Here is a 26,903-nt window from a genome sequence, read left to right on the forward strand (position 1 = left end):
ATTTATCATAATCAGAAATATAATAGGATTAATTCCTTATGTATTCACATCTACAAGTCATTTAGTAGTATCAAGGTCAATTGCATTACCAAGTTGAATCATAATTACAACATACAGATGAAAAAACTTCACAAATGAAATATTCAAACACATGCTACCAAAAGGAACACCCTCAGCCATTTCACCAATAATAATTCTAATCGAAACCACAGGAAATCTTATTCGACCAATCTCACTAGCAGTTCGATTAACAGCAAATATAATCGCAGGTCACCTACTAATAACCCTATTAGGGAACACATCATCTATTAAAATCTTAATATTCATTATACCAATTCAAATAACCTTAACAGCATTTGAAACAGCAATTTCAATAATTCAAGCATACGTATTTGCCACACTTGTAACTCTTTATTCTAGAGAAGTACCCTATGAAAAAAAAATCATCCATTTCACGTAGTAACAAAAAGACCGTGACCAATTATGCTATCAATAAATGTAATAACAATATTAACAGGAACTGTAAAATGAACCCAAACAAAAGAATATAACCTAATAATATTAGGATTAACCTTATCAACAATGTCAATAATATTATGATGACGAGACATCACACGAGAAGCAACATTCCAAGGAAATCATACAAATAAAGTAAAATCACTAATAAAAATAGGAATAATTATATTCATTATCTCAGAAATACTATTCTTTGTATCATTTTTCTGAATATTCTTTCACTCAAGACTAGCACCATCAATTGAAATTGGAATAAACTGACCACCAAAATCCATTAAACCATTTAATCCATTAGAAGTTCCTCTACTAAACACAATTATCTTAATCTCATCAGGAATTACAGTAACATGAGCACATCACAGAATCTTATTAAATAAACTATCAATATCAAATAAATCATTAATATTAACCATCCTTCTAGGATTATACTTTACATTTCTACAAAAATGAGAATATCAACAATCAACCTTCACAATAGCAGACTCAATTTATGGATCATCATTCTTTCTAACTACAGGATTTCACGGTATTCATGTAATTGTGGGAACAACCTTCATTGTAATCTCAATGGTACGATGCATAAAGATACATTTCTCAGCCAGACATCATCTAGGTTTAGAAGCAGCAATCTGATACTGACATTTTGTAGATGTAATTTGATTATTCCTATATCTTTCAATTTACTGATGAGGAAAATAATAATAATCTTTTTAGTACAAAAAGTATAATTAGCCTCCAACTAATAGATTAAAAAAAATTAAAAAGATAATCAAAATTACAATAACAATAATTTCACTAAGATCAATCATTATTATAATAATAATATTCACAATATTAATTTCTAAAAAAAATAAAATAAGACGAGAAAAAAATTAACCATTCGAATGTGGATTTTCAAAAATATCATCGACACGAAAATCATTTTCTACTCACTTCTTTTTAATTGCAACAATCTTCTTAATCTTCGATATTGAAATCTCAATAATCATACCAATATTCTCAACAAAAATAATAATTATAGAAGAATGACTGATTTCATCAACAATTACAATCTTAATCTTAATTATAGGACTTATACATGAATGAAAAATAGGAATACTAGAATGAAGAAATTAAGGAGAATAGTTAAATATAACATTTACTTTGCAAATAAAAATTATTGAATAATCAATTTCTCTTAAATAGAGTAAAAAGTAAAATTACAATTAATTTCGACTTAATTTTAAGGATAATCCTCATACTCAATTTAACTGAAGCTAAATAGAAGCTATTCACTGTTAATGAAAAAATTGATTATATCCAGTTAAAAGAATAAAAAGTAAAGGAGCCGCCACCAGAATGGAAGGAGACCAGGGTAGTTCTACTGAGGAAAGGTAGGAGAACCAGTTGGTTACCGACCTCTCTGCCTGTTGAGTTGCCTAAGCAAACTCTTCGAGAAGCAACGGAAGGGAGGACTTAGTGAATGTAAAAATGGATTCAGGAGAGGGCGGACAATGGAGGATGCCATAGCTAGGGTGATGATTGTTGATGAGGCCACAGCAGGTTCTTGGAGGACGAGATGTATCCCGGCGGTGGTGATGTTGAATTTAAGAATGCATTCAACTCACTGCTGTTCAGGTGCATCATGGATGAGTTGATTTGGAGAGATATCAGCCCATATCTGCTGCGAGTCCTTCAGGACTATTTTATTGACAGGAGGATAGTTGGTCATGCAGAGGGTAAGGAGGTTACGACCAGTATGGAACAGTGTTGCATAGGGTTCAGTAATTGGACCGATCCTGTGGAACCTAGCATATGATGGTGTCCTCAGGTTGCAGTACCCTGAGGGAGTTTCAGTTACCGGTTTGGCCAATGACATCTCCATGGTATTAGTTGCCAGAACAGAAGAGGAGATAATCAGGAAAGATGAACGGGCCATTCTATTGTTCGACAGATGGTTGGCGGGCCACAGCCTTAGCCTTGCTGCAGAGAAAACTAAGCTGCTAGTGATGGCTGTGAGAAAATGAATCTCCCCTATCAGGCTTCAGGTGAGGGAGGTCGTTATCGAGCCAGTCAGTAGAGCCAAATACCTGAGGGTTGGCTTGACAGCTAGAGAGTCTTTCAAGATCATGTCAGGGAGGCAGTCGACAAGTAGGTAGAACAGTGTTGGCTGCCTCAAGGCTCACGAGCAAGGTAGGTGGGCCAAGCTCATCAAAGAGGAGGTTGCTGGTGGTGGTGGCTCGGTCTGTTGCCTTGTATGGCGTGCCAGTGTGGAGGAGGGCGTTGTGCACGAAAGTGGCCATTCAAAGGCTTGCGAGGCTGCTGTGCCGACTGGAAATCGGCATTGCTAGGGCTTACCAAATGCTCTCTACAGAGGCAGTTCTGGTGATTGCCTCACTCCCCCTATGGAGCTCTTGGCGGAAGAAAGGGTGCGAAGCAGAGAAGGGATGATAAAGGCATGACCAGGAAGGAGATGACAGAGCGCTGGTAGGAGAGATGGACTAGATCAGAGCTGGGTCTCTGGATGAAGAAGTTAATACCAGATATTAGGCTTTGCCTCAGATGTGAGCAGGGAGAACTCACATTTCAGTTAACCTTATTAGGACATGGTAGCTTTAATAGATACCTATGCGGCAGGAGGAGACGGTTGTCTGAAAGCTGCCAGTATTGTGGATAGCGGGATACCACAGAACATACTGTCTTCCACTGCTCAAGGTGGGAGGAAGACAGGATGATGATGAAGATGCGGTTGGGAGAGGTTACCGCAGATCATATAGTGGAGGTAATGCTTCATGGTGAGTGGAACTGGTCAATAATCAGTAAGGTAATAGTGAACATAGTAAGGTAATAGGAAAGACCCTGGAAGAAATGAAAGATGAGTGAGGGGTGTTAGCGTTAGGGCAAGGAGAACAGCCCCATTGAGGAGGGATGGGATGTGCCAGCATCTCACCTCCAATGATTGAACAAGGACTCCTGGGGTTCTTAGGTGGAGAAAAGAAAGACCAAGACCCAGTCTTGGGCTTCGGTAGGGGATCCCAGATTAGAGGCAGGTGCTTACTTAGACAGAGACCCAGCCACTGGAAGGTGTTTTCAGGAATGGCATAGCTGGGTCTGGCATGGCCTCCCAGGGAAGTAGAGGCAACTAGCAGCCTTAAGACCGTGTTACAGGATCATGGATCAGGCCTTAAGGAGACGGGAGTCATAAAAAAAAAGAAAAAAAGATGGGAAGTATATTGAATGAACTATATTCAATAATCCAAGTTACTTAAAATTATAAACAGATTTACAATACTGGTTAGCATACCTTCATATCCATGAGATAAAATAAATAATAATAATGAGGAATGTATGCTTGGTACAAACTGCTGTTGAACATTCAAACTAATGAAGTCTAACATGTCAATGTGTGACAAATCATTAACAGTGATTACTTTATATAATAATTTACTAAAAGTATCACGTATAGCATTAACATCACTTTCAGTTCCATCCCTATCTGACAAAATATCAGAAGAAAGGTAATTCTAAAAAAAAAAAATATAAATATAAAAAATAAAATTACACAATACAAAGGATAAAGAAAAAACTTGAAGCAATACAAAAAATAATAATGTTTTACCATATGTACACATGACATCTGGTAAAACATTTTCACAAACAGATGTAAATATAATGACAAATTACTAAATTTGTGCAAATGTATGTATTTGACATACATCAAAAACCACATAAAATTACAAGTTTAAAAAAATATAATTTTGTTGTTTTCAAAAATATTAACAAAATATTTAAGATAACGCATAATGATAAAGCATCAACCCCGCAGTAAACAAATTAAACAAATAATTGCTATTAATACTATATATAGCAGGGAGATTGTAAATCTGATCGAAACATATACTGCTTTGAATTGTAAATCCTGGCACAAGACAGTCAATTCCTCATGATTCACACACACACACACATATATATATATATATATATATATATATATATATATATATATATATATAAAATTTAAATAAAATATATGTGCCTTTAAATAAAAATTCAAAGGCATTAACAAGAATTGAAAGAATCTCTAAAAGAATAAATAATTAATGCATAAATGGATCTTACTTCAGAAACCATTTAAAAATAGAATGGGATTACTATTATATTATACATAATATATACTGTATACTATACAGCTGCTATATATTACAGATAGGGTGCTCTTCAACTTCATCCATTATGAATTTGAGCAGGAAAATTAAACTATGCAGTATTTTTTTTCTTTTTTTTTGGGGTGAAAAATGCTTTTGCGTATCATCGCCCAGGTCAAAATAATAAGAGGGCTTCTTCTAAATATTAGCAAAATAGGGCTAAAACTATGATGAAAACTAAAATAATAATAGGAATAAAATTGAAATAGTAAAATGAACACAATTAGGATAATACATAAAACGCGAATAACAAATTTTTGACAGGTTAAAACTATGTAGAAAAATATACTAGTACACTTTATATTATATACATATTTTCTTTAATGTACTCATTTTTAATGACTAGTTTGATTTTATTACATTTTGATCATACATTAAAAAGCCTAAAATTTTTATACATTACTCCTATCTGCCACTTTTCATCACAGAATTTAATTCAATAATATTGACTAACATGTTTTATAGAAATCTTGAATATGAATGGTTAAAAAGTTATATGTGTAGGCCTACATACCTAAGGAGCAAGCAAACAGTTTTGCAAGTTCTTCAAAAATTATATAAATTGACAGTAAATTTTATGATATCACAAAATTTGAGTTTTTCCGTTAAGGGCTTAAGCAATTTAAAAGTACCAGGGTGAACAACAAAATTCAAACTTTAATATAATAAAGTTTTGTGGGTGCAAGAAATAAAAAAGTGAAAAAGAACAACTGAATACACAAGCATGATTTCAGTTTGAATTAAAGGTCATGTTAAAGATACAAGATGCAGTTAAAAAGTAAGGGTCGATCAGTAACAAATGAGAACAAGTGAAAAAAAGAAGAAATTTCAAATACTTATATATTTACTTTATTTTTCTACATAATAATCATTTCATTCCAATATTTAATTTATTTTTCTGCATAATATCATTTCATTCCAAACACTTTTGATGTTGTGAAACAAGCTTCTTCAAACCCACTGCCTAAAATTCTACTGCCTGGGATTGTAGCCACTTTTGCACAGAGATTTTCAATTCTTCACTTTTCTCTGTTGGACACAAGCAAGTTTTTGAGGTGGAGGAAGAGATGGTAGTCACTGAGCATGAGACCAGAGCTGTAAGATGATAAAAAATCTCCAATCTGAATTTTCGAATAGTTTCTGTTGTGCTTGCAGCCATATGTGGACATGTGTTATCATGAAGAACAATTCCTGATCCCAGCATTCCCCGTCATCAGTTTTTAATGGAACAATGCAGTTTAGAAAATGTTTCACGATAAGACTTATATGTTATAGATGTTCCAAGCTCTACAAAATCAATTAAAAGCACATACTTTGGTTTCAAAATACAGTTGCCATGATTTTTCTTCAAGAATGGGCTTTTTTTGAATTTTTCAGTTTAGGTGAACCAGAATGATGGCACTGCATGGATTGTTGTTTTGTCTCAGCATTGAGATGTGAAGGCCATATTTTGTCACCGGTGTCAATAAGCGGAAAAAATTTCTCGCCCGTGTGGTTAAAACTGTCAAGAAAAGAAAGTGCAGATATCATTGTGTGATATTTGTGAGCAACTGTCAACATTTTCAGCACCCATTGTGCACACAGTTTACAACAGCTTAGAGTATCAAGTCATGATCCTCAAGAATGAATTTCTGTAAATTCTAGAAAGGGACTGCTAACTGTAAAGCGACAATTTCCTCTTACTTTTGCATTTCCATATTTAACGAAATTGCCAGTACTGACACTAGGAATGGCACTTTTTTGTTTATTGTGAACATCTGAATGGCCTTCTTTAAACTTATGACACCATTACCTCACTTTTCCTCACTAAGTGTGGTAGGCGGCGCATATGTTTCACAAAACTGGAGTGAATTTCAGCAAATTATGTCCTCTTGTGTTTAGAAATCTAATCACTGACGTAACTTCATAACTAGTGGGATTTGTTATTACTGCACTCATTTTAACAAACTGTCTCACAAAGGAAAACCACAATGAACTGACAGCAATGTGGTTTGTTGCATGACCAACAATCACTTAAAGCTATTGAGCATGTGTAAACCAATCAGTGTTGCCAATTGCTCTTAATAACTCCATTATTTTATTTTTTGATCATGCCTTGGACTTGAGAGCAAGGGAGACCAAAATTTTCAGTAAAATTCTTTCTGTAAACGATTTAAGAAGATAAACATATTTTAAAAAGTACAATTCCAATTTTCAAATAATAATTTTTTCATCAATGAAAGGGGTTATGGAGAGAAAGTTGACATGAACCTCTTTTTCTAATAAACAATTTTTAATTTATTTGTAAGGTACTTTTTTTTAAGGCACACATTATAAAAATGATCACTTTGAATACTTAATTTTTTAATTCAGGGACTGGAAGTAGAAGTCCACAATAGGCAAAAAATTCTCTCAGGGATTCTAATTACACATTTTAATTTCTTTTCTAATGGTAGAACAGAATTTGAAAAAAAAAACACTTCAATATCATTATTCTTCATGTTATTCTGAGAAATAGGGCTTTACAGGCATGAGCCCTTTGGGAAGTTAAGAAGACATGAAAATTTTCCATTCCTACATGATTACTAATTTTTTTTGAATGAAAAACACATTTGAAAAAGAAAAGTTTAAAGATCATATTTCAATTTTTGCAAGAGTTTATTTTAAGAGTTTACAAATCTGGAGGTAATCATATTGCCATGAAAGAGTACCAAAAGACAACTAAAATCATGAAAATTAGAAAAAAAGACAACTAGAATAATGTAATAAGAAAATTTTTATTAGTTTATAAGTAAAATACAACCAGAAGCATAAAAATTGTTCAGATGACAAGGTTGAAGTCTTTATTAGATGAAAACTTTAGTGAACAAGTATTTTATGATGACAATGATACAGTAAAACCTTGATTATCAGAACCAAACAAGGGGAAACTGGTTTAGTTACAAAAAGTTCTGATAATCAAGGAATTTTTAAAACCATTTAAAATAAAGTAGTATATACTGGTCAGAAAATCTTGGAAAGAAGCTTTTCTTACAGCAATATTGGTTTTAGAAAGATAGATAGTGAAAGAGAACAAATCATTAATACCGAAAATATGGTAGGCCTATCAAGTATACAGTAATACCATACATTTAGTACTCTATACAGATACCTTTTTACTACAAAAAAATTCAATCAAATACAGCATGTTCTCTATCTTGTACTTACCATAAGACACCAAAGAGGGGTTGCAAAAAAGAAATAATGCAAATAATAATAATATAATGGTGCATAATTTTCATAAATTTAAGTAACTATTTATTAATAAAACAAACAAAAATACATAAACTTTAATGCATTTGCAATTTTAAAACCTAACCTAAAAATTCAATTTTTAAACAAGTTCAAACAGTTAAGAAGAAATAAAAAAGTTAGATAATGTATTGAAATTTGCATGTTAAGAACAAAAAAATTAATAAATAAATTTAAATAGATCATTTTTACATCTTGCTAATCACTGTCGTCCATCATTTCATGCAACACCATCTCCAGATCATCACAACCATCTTTTCTATTATTAGCAGCACCACCTGAAGATGTAGAAGCATCTTCACCTACTTGAAGTAGGGATTTTGGTGAAGAAGTCACTAATTTTTTCTGTTTCACTGTCTTTTCTTGTTTTTATAACAACAGAACGAAAAGATCTAAAGCGGTCATAGAATTTGTAATATGAATTATCATTTGACTTCACAATAAAATCAAGAATGTCATTGGCCTAACCTCTAACAGTTGACATTTTCTTTCTTATCACTTTCATTGATCTCAGTATCACAATCTTTGTTATTTTCTGCAAGTGCTATCACTTCATCTGCTATCTTCTTTTCATTTAGCACTTGCATTCCAGGGTCACGTTTGTCAAGCCAGTCTCTCACATCATTTTCAGTCACATTCTTCTCCCCAGCTTCTATTAAAATCCCATAAAAGTCCTCTACTCCTAGTTGTTGAAAATTATCTCCGTTTCCATATTGGCAAGACAATACAGTTTTTTCCAAAAATTTTGAAGTATTCTAATTTTTAGACTTCCAGAACATTAAAAAATGTATGAACTGCATACTTTGTGTTGTACGAATGAATCTTTTCAGTATCTGCTCCCCACAAGTGTAATTAATAATTTCATCACCATCTTCTTCCAAAATAACCAACACCTCATCTAAGTATTTCTTTTGGTATGCCCATTTTGTAGCCTCTATCACTCCCTGATCCATTGGCTGAATAAGAGAACTAGTATTAGGCAGCAAGTATAGGCACTTAATCTTCCCATCACAACTTTCTAATGGGTCCGGGTGAGCTGGGCAATTATCTATTAACAGTAATGCTTTTACGTCATCCTGAGTAACTTTCAGATCTTCTGTTTGTAACCTATACACTTCGGGTACAAACTTTTCAAGAAACAAAGACAAAAAAATCCTTTGCGTAAACCATGCATTTGTTGACGCACATTAATGAACAGGCATTTTATTCGACAAAATAAGATCTTTCAGTTGTCATGGACTTTCTGATTTTCTAACAATCGCTGGTATTAGTCAGTGGCTACTCGCTGAATTCACACACAAAAGAGCAGAAAGCCTTTGCTTCGAATTTTTATGATCAGGTAAGCATTTTTCATTTTTTAAATCCTGAGTGTTTTAGGGAAGAGTTTTCCAGAATAAGCCTGTCTTGTTGCCATTATATACAGGGTCCGGCATATAAATCTAACGATTTTGTAGTAATTGTTATGTTGGCACCACTGTCAATGTGAAGGCGAGTGTTGTACATCGACAGGTCTATTCATGCTATTTCAGTAGCCAGTATGTCATGGTCGAGTGAACAACAAGCGTTTGTGATTGACGCCTATTTTAAAAATAATGACTTATTGTAACACAGCGTTTATTTCGCAGACATTTCAATTTAAATCGACATGCGTCTGTTCCTAGTAGGAATACGATATTGTTGTGGGTGAAGAATTTTAGGAACACATCGTCTGCTTTAAAAATGAAACCAACAGGACGAAAACGGACTGTGAGAACGCCTGAAAACATTAACGCTGCAAGTTTAGCTGTTACGCAGTCTCCACGAGTTCAGCAGCGAGATATGCTGCTATGCTAGCCATTTCTGATTGAAGTGTACAACGAATTCTTCATGCCGACCTGAAATTCCATCCGTATAAGATGATGTTAGTCCAGCAACTTAATGCAAATGATTGGGCATCTTGCAAAGCAGCTTGCGAGGTCATCCTCGAAAATGTCCACCAGGATACAATTATTCTTTTAAGTGACAAGTAAAATAGTAAACAAATAAAAATGCCACTTTAAATTAAAAACCTAAACTACTGAATCACACACCAGTAACATTACAACACATAACCTTGTTAACTGTACACATGTTCAATACTGTTTATACAGATATGGTATAGATAACAAGGCATGCATAAATTTTATACAGTACATAATATGACATGTCATCAATATCACGGACAAGAAGTTACTGGCTGACTAGGCAATATGACTGATATAAGATTGATCGTTATTCGGTCTATAATGAACTTATGAATCATCAAACAAAAAAACTATTTCTTATTAGTTTTCATTTCCTATTACAAAATGTTTGATTGCAAAAATAATTTAAACAAAATTTTTTTATTAAAACCCGTACCTGCACAAGTTTTTTCATGAAGATTAGGCATACAAATTATAAATATACAGTACGGATTGTGTGGTGGCCTATGTCATATCATTATTTCTGAGAATTAAAAGGAAATAAGAATATGTACTCTATTATTTTATAGCTCCTTTTGTTAAATAAAGAGCAAAAAAGCATTGTTAAGAATCTAATATGCACTTGGTATTCTAAATATAGCATGGTATTACGACAAGCCTATATATGCACAGTAGCAGTTCAGATAATCCGGGGTTTACTGTATTTTGGGTTTATACCAAAGGTAGTGAAATATGGAGGTAAATCATTTCACTATAAAGAGTATTTATTCAAAAACTTTCAACATATAATATTCGAAGACTATAAGAAGCATAGTAATTCTGTTTATAGATATGCTCATCATCACTGAGAAACTATTTAATTTTTTTAAATTATCCTCACTTAGATGCACCTAAAAAAAGGTTTTTTTATATATTCTAAAAATTTTAAATTGTATATCTGACATTTTCATAGTTTTAAAATGATTATAAATAGACCTCATTCTCTTGATTATGGAACACAATTCACTTTTATATATATAATTTAATAAAAATAAGTATTAATGATAAATACTTTCTTAAAATGTGCCTTATGTGTACTAAATTCAATGATTATTTCATGTATTCTATTCCACTCAACATAAATTGTTAATATATGACCAAAAGCATTGTATATGTATGTTATCAGACTATGAATTTGCAAAAAAATGTACATATAAAATAATTTAAAAAATAAAAAAAAACTTCAAAAATAATAGTACTGAAAAGTTACAAATAATTATATTTTTATTTATTAACTAAAATAAAAGTATTTACAACAAATACTATTTTTGAAGTCAGTGCCAGCCACCACAGGTTGGCTGGCAAAAAAAACAATTTTGCATTGCTTGAAGTAGGATTTGTATATACAGGTCGTAGGTTTTTTTTAATTTAACTTGTGTTGGCTGGCACTGACTTCAAAAATAGTTATTTGTTGTAAATACTTTTACTTTAGTTAATAAATAAAAAAAATAATTATTTGTAACTTTTTAGTACTATTATTTTTTTGAAGTCAATTTTTATTTATTTTTTAAAAAATTTATTTTATTCCACAATTTTTAGTGGTATCTAGTACCTCTCTCTCTCTTTCTCTCTCTCTCTATATATATATAATAATAGATTATTAAAATATGGATAGGCCTACTAAACATGCTGCTCAAATGAGACAGACACATTTAAAGGAAAGCTGCCAAGAAAGGAATGTTCGTTTACGGAAAAATGAGAAAGAAATACCAGGAATATTTCCAGAGACTAAACAACCATAATATAGACTGTAATTAATATCCTAATCATAAAGGGAACAGAGAGCAACATTATACTGGTGCGAGCAGTCAGTGGCTAAGGGTGTCGAGCTGTGTGGCACGGTTTTGTCATCGTGAATTTGGTTTTTTGGTATTTTTCCTAAGATATCATTAGATCGGGTTAAAATTTATGGGACCACTATGAAAGTATACACTTTTGATTAAAAAAAAAAATTATCAAAATCGGTTTACTAATGTTGGAGGTATTTTGTAACATACATAAAAAAAATACAGTTGAATTGAGAACCTCCACCTCCACATTTACATTCTTGCTTAGTGCTATAACAATAGAAGGGAAAGTATGGTAATCGGTCCAACCTGGGAATATGCTGTTTTCACTGGATCTTTACATTTTGATACCTAAAAACCAGACAGAAATTTTCCATATGTTCATATATGTGTTTGATGTTGCACCCTAAATCATCTTATATCTTCAGAACTACTTGACCGATTTTGACCAAACTTAAGTCAGATTACTTCTATATATGGGGGATTGATACCAATAAATTTTCAACTTAAAGGTCCAGGGGGTGAGGTTGTAGAGCAGGTCACGATCATCGAGATTTCACCTAATTAAGGTCTTATTTTTCTTAGACACATTTGTTAATAATTAAAAAATGATAATATTACCAAAAACATTTTTTATAAAATCGCAACCCTACCCTAAAAAAATCCTCAAAATAAACAAGTGGCTAAGCGTGTATAATGTCATTAGTACCCCCTCTCCACAAAAGGAGCACTAGCATAGCATTGACATACAGCTATTGTAGTCGTCTTCTATGTTGTAATATCACTGGTTAGCAGTACAATTAAATAAATGAACAGTGTGAATAATAGTTAAGTGTAATAAAGTATTTGAAGTGGCCACAAGTACCGCCACATCTGTGCAAATGAATACAGTATGTGCGTGCTTTAGTTAGAAACATTGCATTAAATAAACAAAAAACATTATATTTAAATAAAATAATAAATATTTTAAATTAAGTTATGTGAGTAAGCCGTGCAACAGAAAAAACCATGTGGTGGGAAAATCCTACAATTGTGTTGTCAGTTTTTTTTTTAAGTACATTAATAAAAACAGATATTTGTATTCTATAACTTAATTTACATTTCGACTATTTTCTTATTATTATTATTCAAATATCAGTATTTAGAAACTTCATTCAAATTAGAATTACAAAATGACTGTGATGCCATACATTCAATTTGTTTATTCAACTAACCCAATTTTTTTGTGATTAAATAAAAGAAATAAGAATCACTTACCTTATATTTTGTTTTTGTTTCTCTATTTTTAAAATTACTTTGATTTATTATAATGCACAATCCTATTTCTGATGAGTTTATTATTTCATAATAATCGATGTTATACTCTGGTAGGTAAACATGTGAATAAGCTGATGGTATTAGAGGAGATACTCTACCAGTTGTATTATTTAAATTCTTTTCTGGTTCAAATAATTTATCACGTTTAGATGTAGGTAATATATAATCAATAAAATTCTGAAAATTCCTTTGTGTAGCAATATGCATCGATGTAACACCATACCGACGCTCATCACATTTTTGTTTATTAAAATGTTTATGTATACTTTGTAAACTTTTTTTAATACTGCTTAATTCTTTAAAATTTTTCAAACATTCTACAATATTTAAAAAGTCAACTTTGTTTACATAAAAATAAATATATTTTCTTGATAACCAAAATAAAAATGACAGTTCCAAGAACCTAGGGTCATACAGGATTATATTATCATTACCGTTCTTCAACTTTAAGTCATTATTGATTTTATCAATAAAACATTTAGATTCTTCAAGCGATAGAGATTCACAAAAGTCATAAATTAATTTACGTACAGAAGAAACATAACTATGCTTCCTTTCATTTAAACAATTTGCTTCATCTTTTTTAAAACCAAGTCTTGATAAGACATAAAAATTTTTTATAATAACAAGAGCTTGCAAAAATTTTTCTCTCCAAAATTTAGGTTCTGTTCTACACCACTCTGTAATTAAACTGAAATTCTTTATACGCCTTACAGAATTACAAGCAACAGTTAAATGATCTAAAGCAGATTCTAATTCATTATCTTCATAAACTAAAAACAGTATAGAAACTATTTCATAAAATTCCAAATCTTTTTCAATCTTTTCAACAATATCAACATTCAAATAACTTCCACTACATTGTTTTAAATTAGCATTACTGATATTCTGCAACTTTGAATTTGCATTTGTTTTCAGACAATTATCATTTTTTGTGCATGGTTTCTGGTTACTTTGATCATCAATGTTTAGATTATTAGAGAAACTTTTTGTAAAAAGATTATCATCTTTACTAGTACAGAAATTACTTGTTGCAATGTCTTCATCACTTGATAAACTGTCATCTTCAAATTCTTCCATTATTCCATTAAACTCCCCTTAAAAAAAAGAAAAAAGTATATATATATAATATTTATAAACAACAAAGAAATCAGTAAATCTCATTAAATCATTCAACCTTTGATCAACGAAAGATTAACAGATTAAAAATTGATATATACCTACAAAGTGAATAAAAATTGAACATGCCAATAATGTTTATCATTTCAGAAGCTAACTCCTTCAGAGTTACATTCTGTCATATTCAGTTCATTTCAGAAGAAATATTACTATGTCTTAATAAGACATAAAAATCTTTGATAATAACAAGAGCTTGAAAAAATGTTTCTCTCCAAAATTTAAGTTCTGTTCTATACCACTCTGTAATTAAACTAAAATTCTTTATACGGAACTTATTCATCAAACTTCAGGAACTGATTCAGGACACCAAAATGAGCAAAAAAAGTTCATATCGACATATCCTATTTTGCTTTGTTTTCCTTCTGGACGTCACTTTGTGATTTTCAACAAAAAAATTATTTCTCAGGGACAGGTAAACCTACTTTAATTAAACTTGCCAAATCTATGACTAGTGTCTTGTTCTAAAAAAAAAAAAATTTGAAAACATCACCTTCAAAAATTTCAAAATGGCGGCCACATTAATTTTTTTAGCTTCAATATCTTTGTAATTATTTGTTTGATCAAATGTTTACTTTTACAAAATTTATTAAGCATTTTATTTAAAACAAAGTGACACATCATTTGTAATAATCCATTGACAAAAATCGAGTTATTGCAGTCAATTAACCCAGCAGTATGCTTTCGCAGTATAATGCAAGCTGATAATTTTTTGCCTGTTTTTATTTCCTCCACTAAATGTAATAAAAATTATTAATAATAAATAATAATAGAAATTGGTTTGTTTATTAAAATGTTTATGTTTACTTGGTAAACCTTTTTACATACTGTTTAAAACTTGCAGAATATTTTCTGCATCTTTGAATTGACATTTGTTTTCAGACAATTACCATTTTTTGTAGATAGTTTCTGGTTACCTTGATCATCAATGTTTAAATCATTAGAGAAACTTTTTGTAAAAAGATTATCATCTTTACAAAGTTGACAAAACAATCCAAGAAATAAAACAATCAAACAGAAAGCAAAAAATTCAAAGTTGTATATGTATGAATATAATGCATAAATATTTTCATTCATTATGTGTAAAAAAAATATACACATTCAAAGAGGCACCTGCATAAAAAATACATTTTAAAATGTCACTATATCTTTAACAGCAAAAGTTATTCATGACAAAAGCTGGATTTTATATCCTTCTTTAGTTTCTTTTTCTGTTTAGCCTCCGAAACCACCAGAAGGTATTACTTCAGAGGATGAATGAGGGAGATATGTATGAATGTAAATGAATTGTAGTCTTGTACAGTCTCAGATCTATCATTCCTGAGACCAGACAGGATTCTATACCCTGTCTTCTTTAACTTTTTAATTAAAGGCATTGATATTAAACTTGTTTTATTAAGTAAAACAAAATATTTCTTAATTCCAACTATTAGCCACGACTACAGTTTTTCCTTATTTCTAAAAAAAATTACAATAAGCATTATTAGCAGTAATCACAATGAGACAGTAGTATTCCAAGTAGTAAATGATACCGTTTGCAATAATTAATACAAACACAGTATTCTATGTGACCACAAGAGGAAGGAAATGAACTTTTTCTATAAATGTGGTAAACTAGAAAAAAATCTTTGTGGCTACATTAAACCACAAAAAATCTATTACTTGCTTACCTGCAGCTTTAACCAATACATAGCTGAGTAATAAACTGGTGTGTTACAATTTTATTCAACAAAGTATTTCTGATTACACTGATAAACACAATTTTTATTTCTTAACATGTGATGCATAAACCTAACCTGTTTTTTTAATACTGAAAACAAATCTGAATTTTACCATTATCCTACATTTTTGATAAATGTCAAAATTTAAATTTTGAAAATTGTTATTATACTGTGGCTGTTGCTGGATCTGCCATCACATGCTGCTTCTGGCAATGGGGTGTGCTTGGCAACCGTGGTTAATGATACTGGGTAAATAAAATAAAAGGATGGACAAAAACTAGCACTGCTACCTTGCAACTCTGAAGTCTGCTCTTCAAAGGCTAGGGGAAGAAAACCTACATAAAAAATTACTTGGTCCTCTAGTTGCGGGTTGAGGCGTTGGGTCAGCACCCAACATTTAGAAAATATTCCTTACTGTTAAAGATCTTGATCAGAAGCTTCAGAACAAGGACAGGGAAAAATGGAATAAACTGAAATGGAAATGTACACTTTTTATGGCTATATGGAATGTTCAAGGAATTAGTAATACATGTATGGAGGTGTTTCAGGAGTTGGATAAAAGGTCAGTGGATGTATGTGTTCTCATGGAGGCAAAGAAGCAGTGGAAGGGGAATGAAATAATTAGAAAGTACTTAAGTTTTACAATGTTGGTAGTAGGAATGAAAGAGCAAACAGAGGGGTACCTGTGTTGACTATGTGAAAAGTTTAAATAGGTTTTCTTCCATAAGAAAATACACAAGTTCATATGGATTCAACCAATGAAGAACCTTAGGTCAATTAGAGATAATGTTATTCAGTATCAGAATTCCACTTTAAAGGTAATGGATGTTAAGGTATATAGAGGGACACAGTGTAATTCAAATCACTCTTTGCTGGGTGTGAAAGTGTTTTTTTAGTAATAAAAAGCAGGAGAATTGGAAGCTGAGTAATCTGGAGAATGAGAGATTATCTATAGTTACATTTAATTTGGATAGTTTGAAGGCTGAGTCATGAAATTCTTGTACAAGCTCAGATTAACTAAATAGCTAAAGAAGGTGAAAGATGGAAGTGTAGAGTGCATTTAACAACAGATTGAACAAAGAATACTGCAGGATGCAAGGGAAGCTTTGGGAGGTTTAGAACAAAAGAATTCATAACTACATGGATGGTGGAATAAGGATATAGAGATTAACAAGATTAAGCTTAAGGAGTTGTACTTGAAATGGATTCAGATAAGGAATATTGAAGATAGAAATGCTTCTTCAAGGATAAACAGAGAGGTTAAGAAAGAAGTTGTAAGGGTTAAAGAGGAGGCATAGGAGAAGAGATATGAGAAGATGGAAAGATGCTTAGGTGGTTAGAAGGTAGCAGGGAATGGAAGCTTAATAAAGATTTGAGGAAAGATAGATGAGAAAAATGTAAGAAATCAGTGAGTGCAATTTGTTTGAAGGAATGGGAGGAATACCATAAAGATTTGTTGAAGATAGAAAAGAGTATGTAAAGGAGGATAACCTAGTTAATTTTGGAGAAGTAATACCGGATGTAAATGAGATTATAAGGGTGAAAAAATTGCGAAGGGTACCAAATGGGAAGGCGCCTGTGGCAGGAGGCGTAGTTACTGAATTGGTGAAGCATGGATCTATTTAATTATTAGAATGGATCTGTAAAATATTAGTAAGCATTTAAAGGGAGGGGATAACTTAAGAAGAATAGATATTGGTTATATTAGTTCAGTGTACAATAAAGGAAACAAGAAGTCTTTAGTAATTACACAAGCATTAGTGCCATATGTTTGGCAAGGTTGTATGGTTGAATACTAGGAGAGAATACTATTCTTGTTGATCTAGAGGAGCAGAATGTTTTAGGATAGAGCGTTCATGTCTAGATACCTTTAGTTTGAGAAAAATGATTGAGAAAAGCACAAAGAACTTGGCAGTGCACATGCTTTTCACTGATTTAAAGAAGGTCTATGACAATATTCTGCTGTATAAATTATTTGAAGTTCTTGGAAACATGCACTTAAATGAGGAATATGTAAGAGCAACATGTAATTTGTATAAAACTTATGAAAGTTTCCCTGTGAAAATAGGGAATGATATTTCAAGAAGTTTTAAGGTAACCAAAGGTTTGAAGCTAGACTGTTGTTTGTCACCCACACTGGGATCAAAAAATATACCCCTGCATAAAAAATATATGCAAGAAGTGTAAAAGATATGGAGAAGAAAGTGTAGAGGTATGATATAGACACGGGGTATGACTGCCTGTATACACTGATCCTTGACAATCAGGTGATGATGGGTAATGATGCTGAGGATACCTCAAAAATGCTAAGGAAATTAAAGAGAGGAATACCTAAAAAGGGACATGAAGATTAATTTAAGGAAAACAAAATACATTGTTGTAGGTGAGAAAGAAAAGGATTTGATAGAGGAAGCAGAGGGGGCACAAAATTGTGACGAGATTAAATAACTGGGAACACTTATTTCTGAGGATGAAGGAAGTGAGGTTGATATCAGCCTCAAACCCTCCATCCACATCCTCCAAAGTTAGAATTAGTCAGGGAAGAGGAACAATTTGGAAACTGAAAAGCTTATCGGGTCATCAAAGATAATAGTCAGAATTAAACAGATATTGTGTAATATGGTAGTTGAACCTATTGTGACTTATGGCTAAGGTGAGAAAAAAAATAGAGCTTTTGGAGGCTTGGAAATGGATCTTTTCCATAGAGTGTGCCAACTTTCAAAACTGGACTGAATAAGGAATTAAGTAATTAGAGATATGGTAAAAATGACAACCTCCATAATTAAAAGAATCGAAGAAAGACCTCTCTATTGAAGTGTACATGAACAAGATTGTTGGCATTGTTAACCTATTGCTTTTAATATTATATTTTCCTCAGTCCATGTGATAACTATTAAATGAATAAACAGTGAAGTCTCATAATGCCTTGTAAGTGTGTAAATGATATTTTGTTATACATGTGATGAATTTACTATAAAATCACATAAGAAATTAAATTACAGAATTTACAAATTTTGACTGTAAAATCAGTGATCAGAATAAGATATGGACTCTTCATATAATACGTAGTACCTGTGAGGTCAACTTCAGAGAATGACTAAAAGGTACAAGGCCTTGTCATTTGAAGTCCCTATGGTTTGGTGTGAGCCAAACAATTACTTAACTGATAGTAATTTCTGTTTATTAATTATGTGTCTGGAATTTCTAAATAGTCTAGACACATTATTCATTGTAATCTATCTTAAATTACCATCTGGACCAAAACCTGTAACCTGCAATGAACCCATTCCAGTTCCCAAGGTTCCTGAAATTTATTTTGTGAAAACAAAGATGAAGAAGCAGACATTAAGGAAGAAGACAATCATGATTCAGATTTTGAATTACAATCCATTGAGCCAAATCTTATATCACAAGGGGAACTAAATGACTGAACTTATCAAAAAATCAAGGTGAACTTTTAGGGTCAAAGTTGCAAGATTGTAATTTACTTTTTACAAAAATCTCAGGATACTGAAACCAACACAAAGATTTTCCTGAAGAAAATTACTTAACTTACTGTATAAATATTGATGGATGAGCTTACACTACAACTACGGCAAGCGCATAAATCTGTTGTACCTGAGGCTAACTACTGGTGAGCATCTGCTAAAAATGTTTAATGTAAGTATATGACATCTCACAACATTAGTTGTTATATTAACTTTTGTAGACCTTTAATGTGCCGTTTCTATTAAAGTGAGGATTAAACTCTCAATAGTTTTCTATTAAATTAAATTAAAATGAGGGTGACAGAAAGACTATAATTACAGATCAGTAATTTATACAGAGAAACTTATCACACTTAGAAAAACATTAAAAGAGTTTTACTTTGTAAATCAGTATTACAATATTTTACAGCAAAAAAGACTTTTATCAAAATATCTGAATAAAAATTATAACAAGAAAACACATTCTACTGATTCAACATCTCTGATGTAGCTTATTTACTCTCTACAAAAAATGGTTTGACTTAACACATTTGAAACTCATAAGATCGATGAGATGGGTATATTAGTCTCCATGCCATCCTTGCATGATAGCCAGGTATTGCTTTTGCTATAATGTTTGGGGACAGATAAGTTGTTTACTTAGCTCTTTAGATTCTGATGATTATACTACAACAGAACCTGCTCAAATTATAAGTTTTTAGTTTCTACAGTTAGGTTTCTTACTATAAAATTTTTATTTTTAAAGATTTCACTTATTTTCTAAATTCTTTAAGTAATTGTTTTTTTTTTAATCTAATACGTGATTAATTTTGTCTTTGGTACATTTCTATTCCAGATGTTTAGCTTCTTGTTTGTACACAATTTAGAAATCTAATCTAATGAGAATTTTATTTAAAAAAATATTTATGAAAATAAAAATTGGATTAATTTTTTTTTAATTTTATAATTAATTTTTATTTTAAAAATGCTGCAATGCTACTCAATTTTATTGTTCATTTGAACAAATGTTTTCAAAGATACATTATCTTAAAAATGTGATTATTATTATTATTAAAAACAAATGTGCTATATTTTTCTGCACAAACTGAAAATACATAGATACAATTATGTTCAACACTGAACTGGGCTCAGAGCATGTAAATGGCTAATGGCGTTTTTGTGAAGATTGTATATGCAGATCAACATGAACTCTTTTCTGGAGTTCCAATCTTTGAAACATTTTGTTAATTTTTTCTATTACTATCTTTTGTTAAATAACGGTAAAAATCAAGCTATCAAATTTGTTAAATAATGCAGTTCAATTGTTTACTATGGCATAAATTTCACTGCTCCACTCTGTTCAGGTAAAAAGCAGTGCTAATATACATACAAGGTTAATATTAGTCTGTGAAATAAAATTTCTTATTAATAATAATCCATTATGAAAACTTTTTCTGTGAATAAATATTTGAACTTTTCTCTCCATTTTTCTTAATAACACTGATAAACATAATTTTTGTTTCCTTATATGCGATACATGATTTTAATCTGTTTTTTTATGCTGAAAACAAATATGAACTCAGAATCGTTCTATCACCCACCATTTTTGAAAAAAATTAAAATTTTAATTAAAGGATTTTTTAATTTTTCAATGTATAGTAAGTATTTTAAGCTCCTATATTGTATTTTGTTAGCTCCTTTTTTTATTGTTTAACATAATTTGTAAGCTATAAATAAGCAATACTAGACAAAGAATTAATTCATATCATATCTAATACTGCAAGCCTTCATGGACAAGATTAATCAGGTCAAAACATGTAGCTGAAAACACAGCTGTGTTGTTTGTATTAAGCACTGGATTTAGGAATGAATTAATTTTGTTCAGTCATTGCTGTCTTAAGTTTGTTAACAGTGCAGTGTCATAATGCTTTGAAATTGTGTAAATGAAGCGGATGCCTTTAATTATGTACATTGTGAGTTTACTGTAAAATCAAATAGAAAAACATTACACCTTAGTTAAAAAAGCATATCATTTGTACTTTCAGTGTAAAATTGGTTATCAGAATAAGATTTGGGCTCCTCATATAGTATGCACTAATTGTTCTAGGATATAAAAATGAATTATACTTAAACTGCAAACCCTGTCTTACCTTACGATTTATAGATATATTACTTTGACAAAAAATAAATCACATTATCATATGACCACAACATAAAATTGATAACTAAATTAATTAGTACCCTCACTAAAAACTAATTTTTGTTTCTACTTTTTATTTATGTTTCATTAAACTACTGTAAACGTTGTATTAGCAAAATCTTGTTTATTTAAAATAAAATACACACGCATTAATTCAATTCGAATGTTTTTTTTTTTTGTTTGGAAAAAATATAAACCTAAAATTGGTTAATTATTTCAATTACCGAAATGCGTTAGTAAATTTATTTGATATAACTTACAATGACAAGCTACTATGTTGATAAACACAGTTTACTAAAACTTTTATAACTGCTCTAAAGGCGCTAAATGATTATCAAAAGCAAATATACTGCCAAAATATTTTATTTAATCTAAAAACATAAAACAAAATAAACAGGTTAAACTTTACACTAAGTTCAAATATACCTATTGACTAATCAGGCAACAAGTTTCATAAAGGCGTTAGAAAAAACATAATAACAATATTCAGTAAACATATGTTTTCATAACTATCAAAATAATGCCAAAGAATAATTCTTCCCAGAACTAAGTACAGAATGTTAAACGTGAATTTACCAAGGTGTACCAAAATTTGTAATAACCACTTACCTAACAAATCGTTCCCACTAAAAAACCAGTCCATTTTCTGTACATCACAGACGAATGTGATAACAAATTGCAAAGTGGCACAGCCTTATTGATTTATAATTGCTCTTGTGACAGTTGACAAGAAAGTAGTATATTGATAATTGACTAAAATGCGAGTATAAACATTATATATATATAATACTTGCAACGTATAATCCTATTTAGCTGTATTTCTAAATTGCTGTAACAATTTTTTAAATAATCCGAATTTGTAATGAATTCTATCATAAAGATGGTGTTAAACATCTGGTAGATAAAAATGGCACTGAACGGATTGTGTGAGGGAGAGGTGTGTTGTGGTGTGTGCTGTGTTATCTTTGATAATTCTTAGTCAATCGATTTTTATTTTGATCAAAGTAATAGTTGTTGTTTTACGTGAAATGTTTACAATTTTATTATGGTATTAGCGGTACTTATACGTTTAGATGCGTTACTTAAGAGACTAACTGATTGTGATCTTGCATTTTACAGTTTAAAAAAATTGTGTCAATGATATAAATAGAAGTGATGCATTTATTGTTTTGTGTGGCACATTAAATTCGTCATGTAATTAAAGGAGGTAACTTAGTTTTTCCTATTTTGTTATAATTATTGCGTATTGATATTTTTATAGAACATTATTTGTGGTTTTTTTTAGATATTAGGCACCGTTTACAGAGTGTACCAAATATTTTTTTTAAACAGTACTGCTTCTATTCAGTAATTTAGTTATCTTGTATTTTTCGAATGAAATTTATAGTTTTATTTTCTTAATTTAAGATGAATTTGTGTTTTTAGCTACTTAGTTTGGATGTTCATTGATCTTTAAATAAAACCAATATCTCAGAACTTATTTTAAAGCCCTAGTTCTGGGACAGTAATCTAAACATGCAGATTTTTGTAATTATTTTTTATTAAAAGGTTATTTTTTTTAGTTGATTTAAAGTTCAATATTTTTGTTGTACCAGATGAATAATTGCAAATAGTAATTTACATTGTTTTTATTTTCCGTCGTATAAAAAAAATCAGTTGTTAAGTTACAAATTGATCAGTTTCCTAGAAGTAATATTATTGTTTTAAAAATAAATGATCATAGAAACTAGTAATATTTACCTAGTAGTATAAGTTTTTTTACACGTGTTTCTTATTGTTCAGTCTTAATATAATATTAACAAGTGTATGTTTGTAATATATCTTATAAACTATATCTTTTATTGTAAACAGATCATTGATTCTAGATTCTACCTGTAGTTTATTGTGGAATTCTTTATTAATTGATAATAGAAGATAGTTTGTCATCATGGTGAATTTCTTGCTTGTTATTGACCTGAAATTGGACAAGACCAGTTGCGAAGCATTAATTAACCACACAACCAATTTACATGTTTTAATGCATTGTAACCTGAAGCAATATTTTCTAATTAATAAAAAATTCAATCCAAATTAAAATTTGTTATTTGCTTATTAGTAAGACTTTTGGGTACTTACGTATTAACGCCACCACAGCTACAGCTTTATTTAAAAACAAAGAAGTCAATTGGATTTCAGTGGAAAATGAACAGTCTCTTTATTAATTTTAATAAATGGTTATTTATATTTATTTATTTTAAAATTTAATTTAACCAAACTTAACCTACGCTCACTTCGCTCGCTAACCTTGACTAATTAACACCGTAATTTTTTGAGTATTTATTTAATAAATTCAGTAATTATTGCAATTATTTAAATAATCAAAACAATCCTGTTAATTAGTCAAGGTTAGCGAGCGAAGTGAGCATAGGTTAAGTTTGGTTAAATTATATTTATAAAATAAAAAAATTTTTGAATGGTTATTTATATAACCATTTATTAAAATTAATAAATAGACTTTTGAATCTATGTTAAACTCTATATCAGCCCATTTTCCACCGAAATCCGATTGACTACTTTGTTTTTAAATAAAGCTATAGCTGCGGTGGCGTTAATACGTAAGTACCGACTTTTGTATGAATGTATAAACTGTTAGTCATTGAATGATCAATTAGAATGATCAAAATATACGGATAGTTGGTTAATTCCTAAATGTTGTGTAATAAAATGTTAAATTTGAATAGTGTTTTAAAAATTAAAAAGTTTTTAATCAAGTACAGTATACTTTTTTTAAGGTGAAAGACATAAAAAATTTATGTTTGAGCTAGCTTTTGCTCTAATTTAACCTTTTTCAGACACAACTCTATAAAGCTTCTACACTGTAGCCAAAAAGTCTCTGTAGATGAAAAGAAATAACCATGAATTGTTTTTCATTAGTCTTTTTAATTATCTTTATACATAAAACTTACTTTAAATTATATTCTTCTGTATTTGATTATCCATTGCCCACTTACAGTTTAATCAGTTAAATAAACTGATAACTCAATTACTAAATGCATGCATACAAGTGCATTTAGGTGTTCTCCTCCATGTTGAAATATTAAAGTCATAAAAAAAAGACTCTGGCAGATTTCTCAGCTCAACATTCCTTAATCATAAATGGAAGGCTTTTTTTTTATTAGGCCCCAAAGGGACAAGTCATAGGTCTGGACATCTGGATGGTCATTGAATTTAAGAGTCCCTACCAATCCACCTTCCTTCAAAATTTTAATTTAAAAAGTTCCTTACCAACTGGATATAATAAGCTGCAGGGAGGTTCATTAATGGTATATAATTTTATACCAATCAACTGAAGCTGAGGTATAGAATAATTTTCAAGCTTGTTAAGGTATGAAATACCTTTAACATTTCCTTCAAAAAATGTATGGTCCTATCAGATACATTCCAAGTTTCGCTGCCCACATTATTATGTATGGTGATGGTCTGTGATTTATTCATAAAAGTGGGAATTTGCTTTACACAAAAAATACATGTTCTAAGATCTATTACTCAGGTAAATGGAACACTTGTCAGAAAATAAAACTAATTTCCATGACTGAACATTGGAAAACCCATTAGAAGAACTTTGCAACAAGTTTTCTTTAAAGCCACGTCCCAGTCAGAAAGTTCATTAATACAAATAGAGTAAAGATTTTAAACCCAAGATATTTTTCCATTATTTTTTGAAGTGTTGAATGGGGAATATTTAGCTCTGAAAAATTTTCCTGGTTGACCTAAGAGGAGATAATAAAGAAGATTTTTCAACATTATTAGTGTTATTCAATTGACTGGAAGGATGTCCAGATTGTTTCTAATTGACGACTTACCTAGTGGGAAAGGCTTTCTTCCCCACTTTCAGAGTGTTACTACTGATGGGCTTCCTTAGCAAAACCGCAAAATGAATCTGTCTCTCTTGGGTTCGTAGTTTTTATTTGTATTTGTTTGCTCATACACTTAAACAATAGCAACAAGTCTTTCAGCTTGTAAATACTCACTTACATATGCCATTTTAATATAATAGTTCACGAAACAAAATTCTAACAGACATATAAAAATATCATTAACTTCTAACAAACCTGACACTTTGTTGAGTAAATGAAAGTAGCTGATTTGGCATTTACAGTCACCTGATGACGTAGAATGTTATAAGCTTGTTTATTTCGATGAATTGGCTCAAGAAATTTTTTAAAGTTGTTGTTAAAGTATTACAGGAATCAATTTTATGACCTTTTCTCTTTCTTGTTTTTATTAATGGTCTGCTTTACTTGATTCTGAAGGTTCAGCTGATTAATTTTGCTGATGGCACCAGTATTTGTAGAACTGGGCTGTGTGTTTAGATATATAAGTATTAACCCACCGGGTTGGTCTAGTGGTTAATGTGTCTTCCCAAATCAGCTGATTTGGAAGTCGAGAGTTACAGCGTTCAAGTCCTAGTAAAGCCAGTTATTTTTACACGGATTTGAATACTAGATCGTGAATACCGGTGTTCTTTGGTGGTTGGGTTTCATTCAATTAACCACACATCTCAGGAATGGTCGAACTGAGAATGTACAAGACTACATTCTCAGTTCATTTACACTCATACATATCATCCTCATTCATCCTCTGAAGAATTATCTAAACGGTAGTTACCGGAGGCTAAACAGAAAAAAGAAAGAAAGATATATAAGTATTGGTCTAAAGATGATAAAAGAGTGGTTTAAATGCAATAGTTTGGTGATTAGTTTAAACAAAACAAGTTTGATAAATTTTCATTGAAATCATACTGGTGTAGAAATCTTTCTGGATTTGGTACTCGAGATTTTGTTTCTTGATATTGGGGAAGGAATATACAGCCCAGAGTATAAAATGACTGAATAAAACCTATTTTGTAATTTTATCTTTGTCCCACTATTTAAATATTAGCTCCTTATTAATGGTTTATTATGGTTATGGAGTAATTTTTTGGGTCATTCACAAACAGTCAAAAGTATTTACATACTAAGAAACATTTTTTGTGTCATTTATTGCTCCATCCATGACATTCATGTAAGTACGCTTTAGACATTTAAACATAACAACATTTCTTGGTATTTATTTATGTAATATAATTATGTCTTGTATGTCCAATCAATCAAAATTTATACCTCTTATCCAAAAACCGCAATACCTGCCATAGAAATGAATTTTTGTTTTTACTGCACAGATCTACTGCTTTTGAAAAACTCCTTGTTATATTGGTATGAAATATTACAATAAACTTTCTCTAATTCTCTGAAAAATTGATTC

The 26,903-nt window shown here is 30.8% G+C and overlaps 2 protein-coding genes and 1 pseudogene across 3 annotated transcripts in view; 2 read left to right on the forward strand and 1 right to left on the reverse strand.

Annotated features, from left to right (window-relative positions):
* The window catches only part of Dredd (Caspase-8 Dredd), a 61,014-nt gene extending 38,680 nt beyond the window's left edge, over positions 1-22,334 (reverse strand). The window contains exons 1-3 of the mRNA XM_075355443.1: positions 22,230-22,334; positions 12,997-14,153; positions 3,800-4,019 (exon numbers count right to left, since the gene is read on the reverse strand). Of these exons, the coding sequence (XP_075211558.1) occupies positions 3,800-4,019; positions 12,997-14,153; positions 22,230-22,263 (1,411 nt within the window). The 5' untranslated portion in view covers positions 22,264-22,334. The remainder of the gene's footprint in view (positions 1-3,799; positions 4,020-12,996; positions 14,154-22,229) is intronic.
* Positions 442-1,203, forward strand: LOC142320189 (cytochrome c oxidase subunit 3-like; annotated as a pseudogene).
* A 206-nt stretch (positions 22,335-22,540) lies between the features above and the next one.
* The window catches only part of LOC142318868 (transmembrane protein 198), a 78,178-nt gene continuing 73,815 nt past the window's right edge, over positions 22,541-26,903 (forward strand). For both annotated transcript variants that reach the window (XM_075355444.1, XM_075355445.1), the window contains exon 1: positions 22,541-22,827. The gene's annotated coding sequence lies outside the window, so the exon portion shown is untranslated. The remainder of the gene's footprint in view (positions 22,828-26,903) is intronic.

This window comes from Lycorma delicatula, chromosome 2 (genome assembly GCF_047948215.1).
Source record: "Lycorma delicatula isolate Av1 chromosome 2, ASM4794821v1, whole genome shotgun sequence".
Lineage (NCBI taxonomy): Eukaryota > Metazoa > Arthropoda > Insecta > Hemiptera > Fulgoridae > Lycorma > Lycorma delicatula.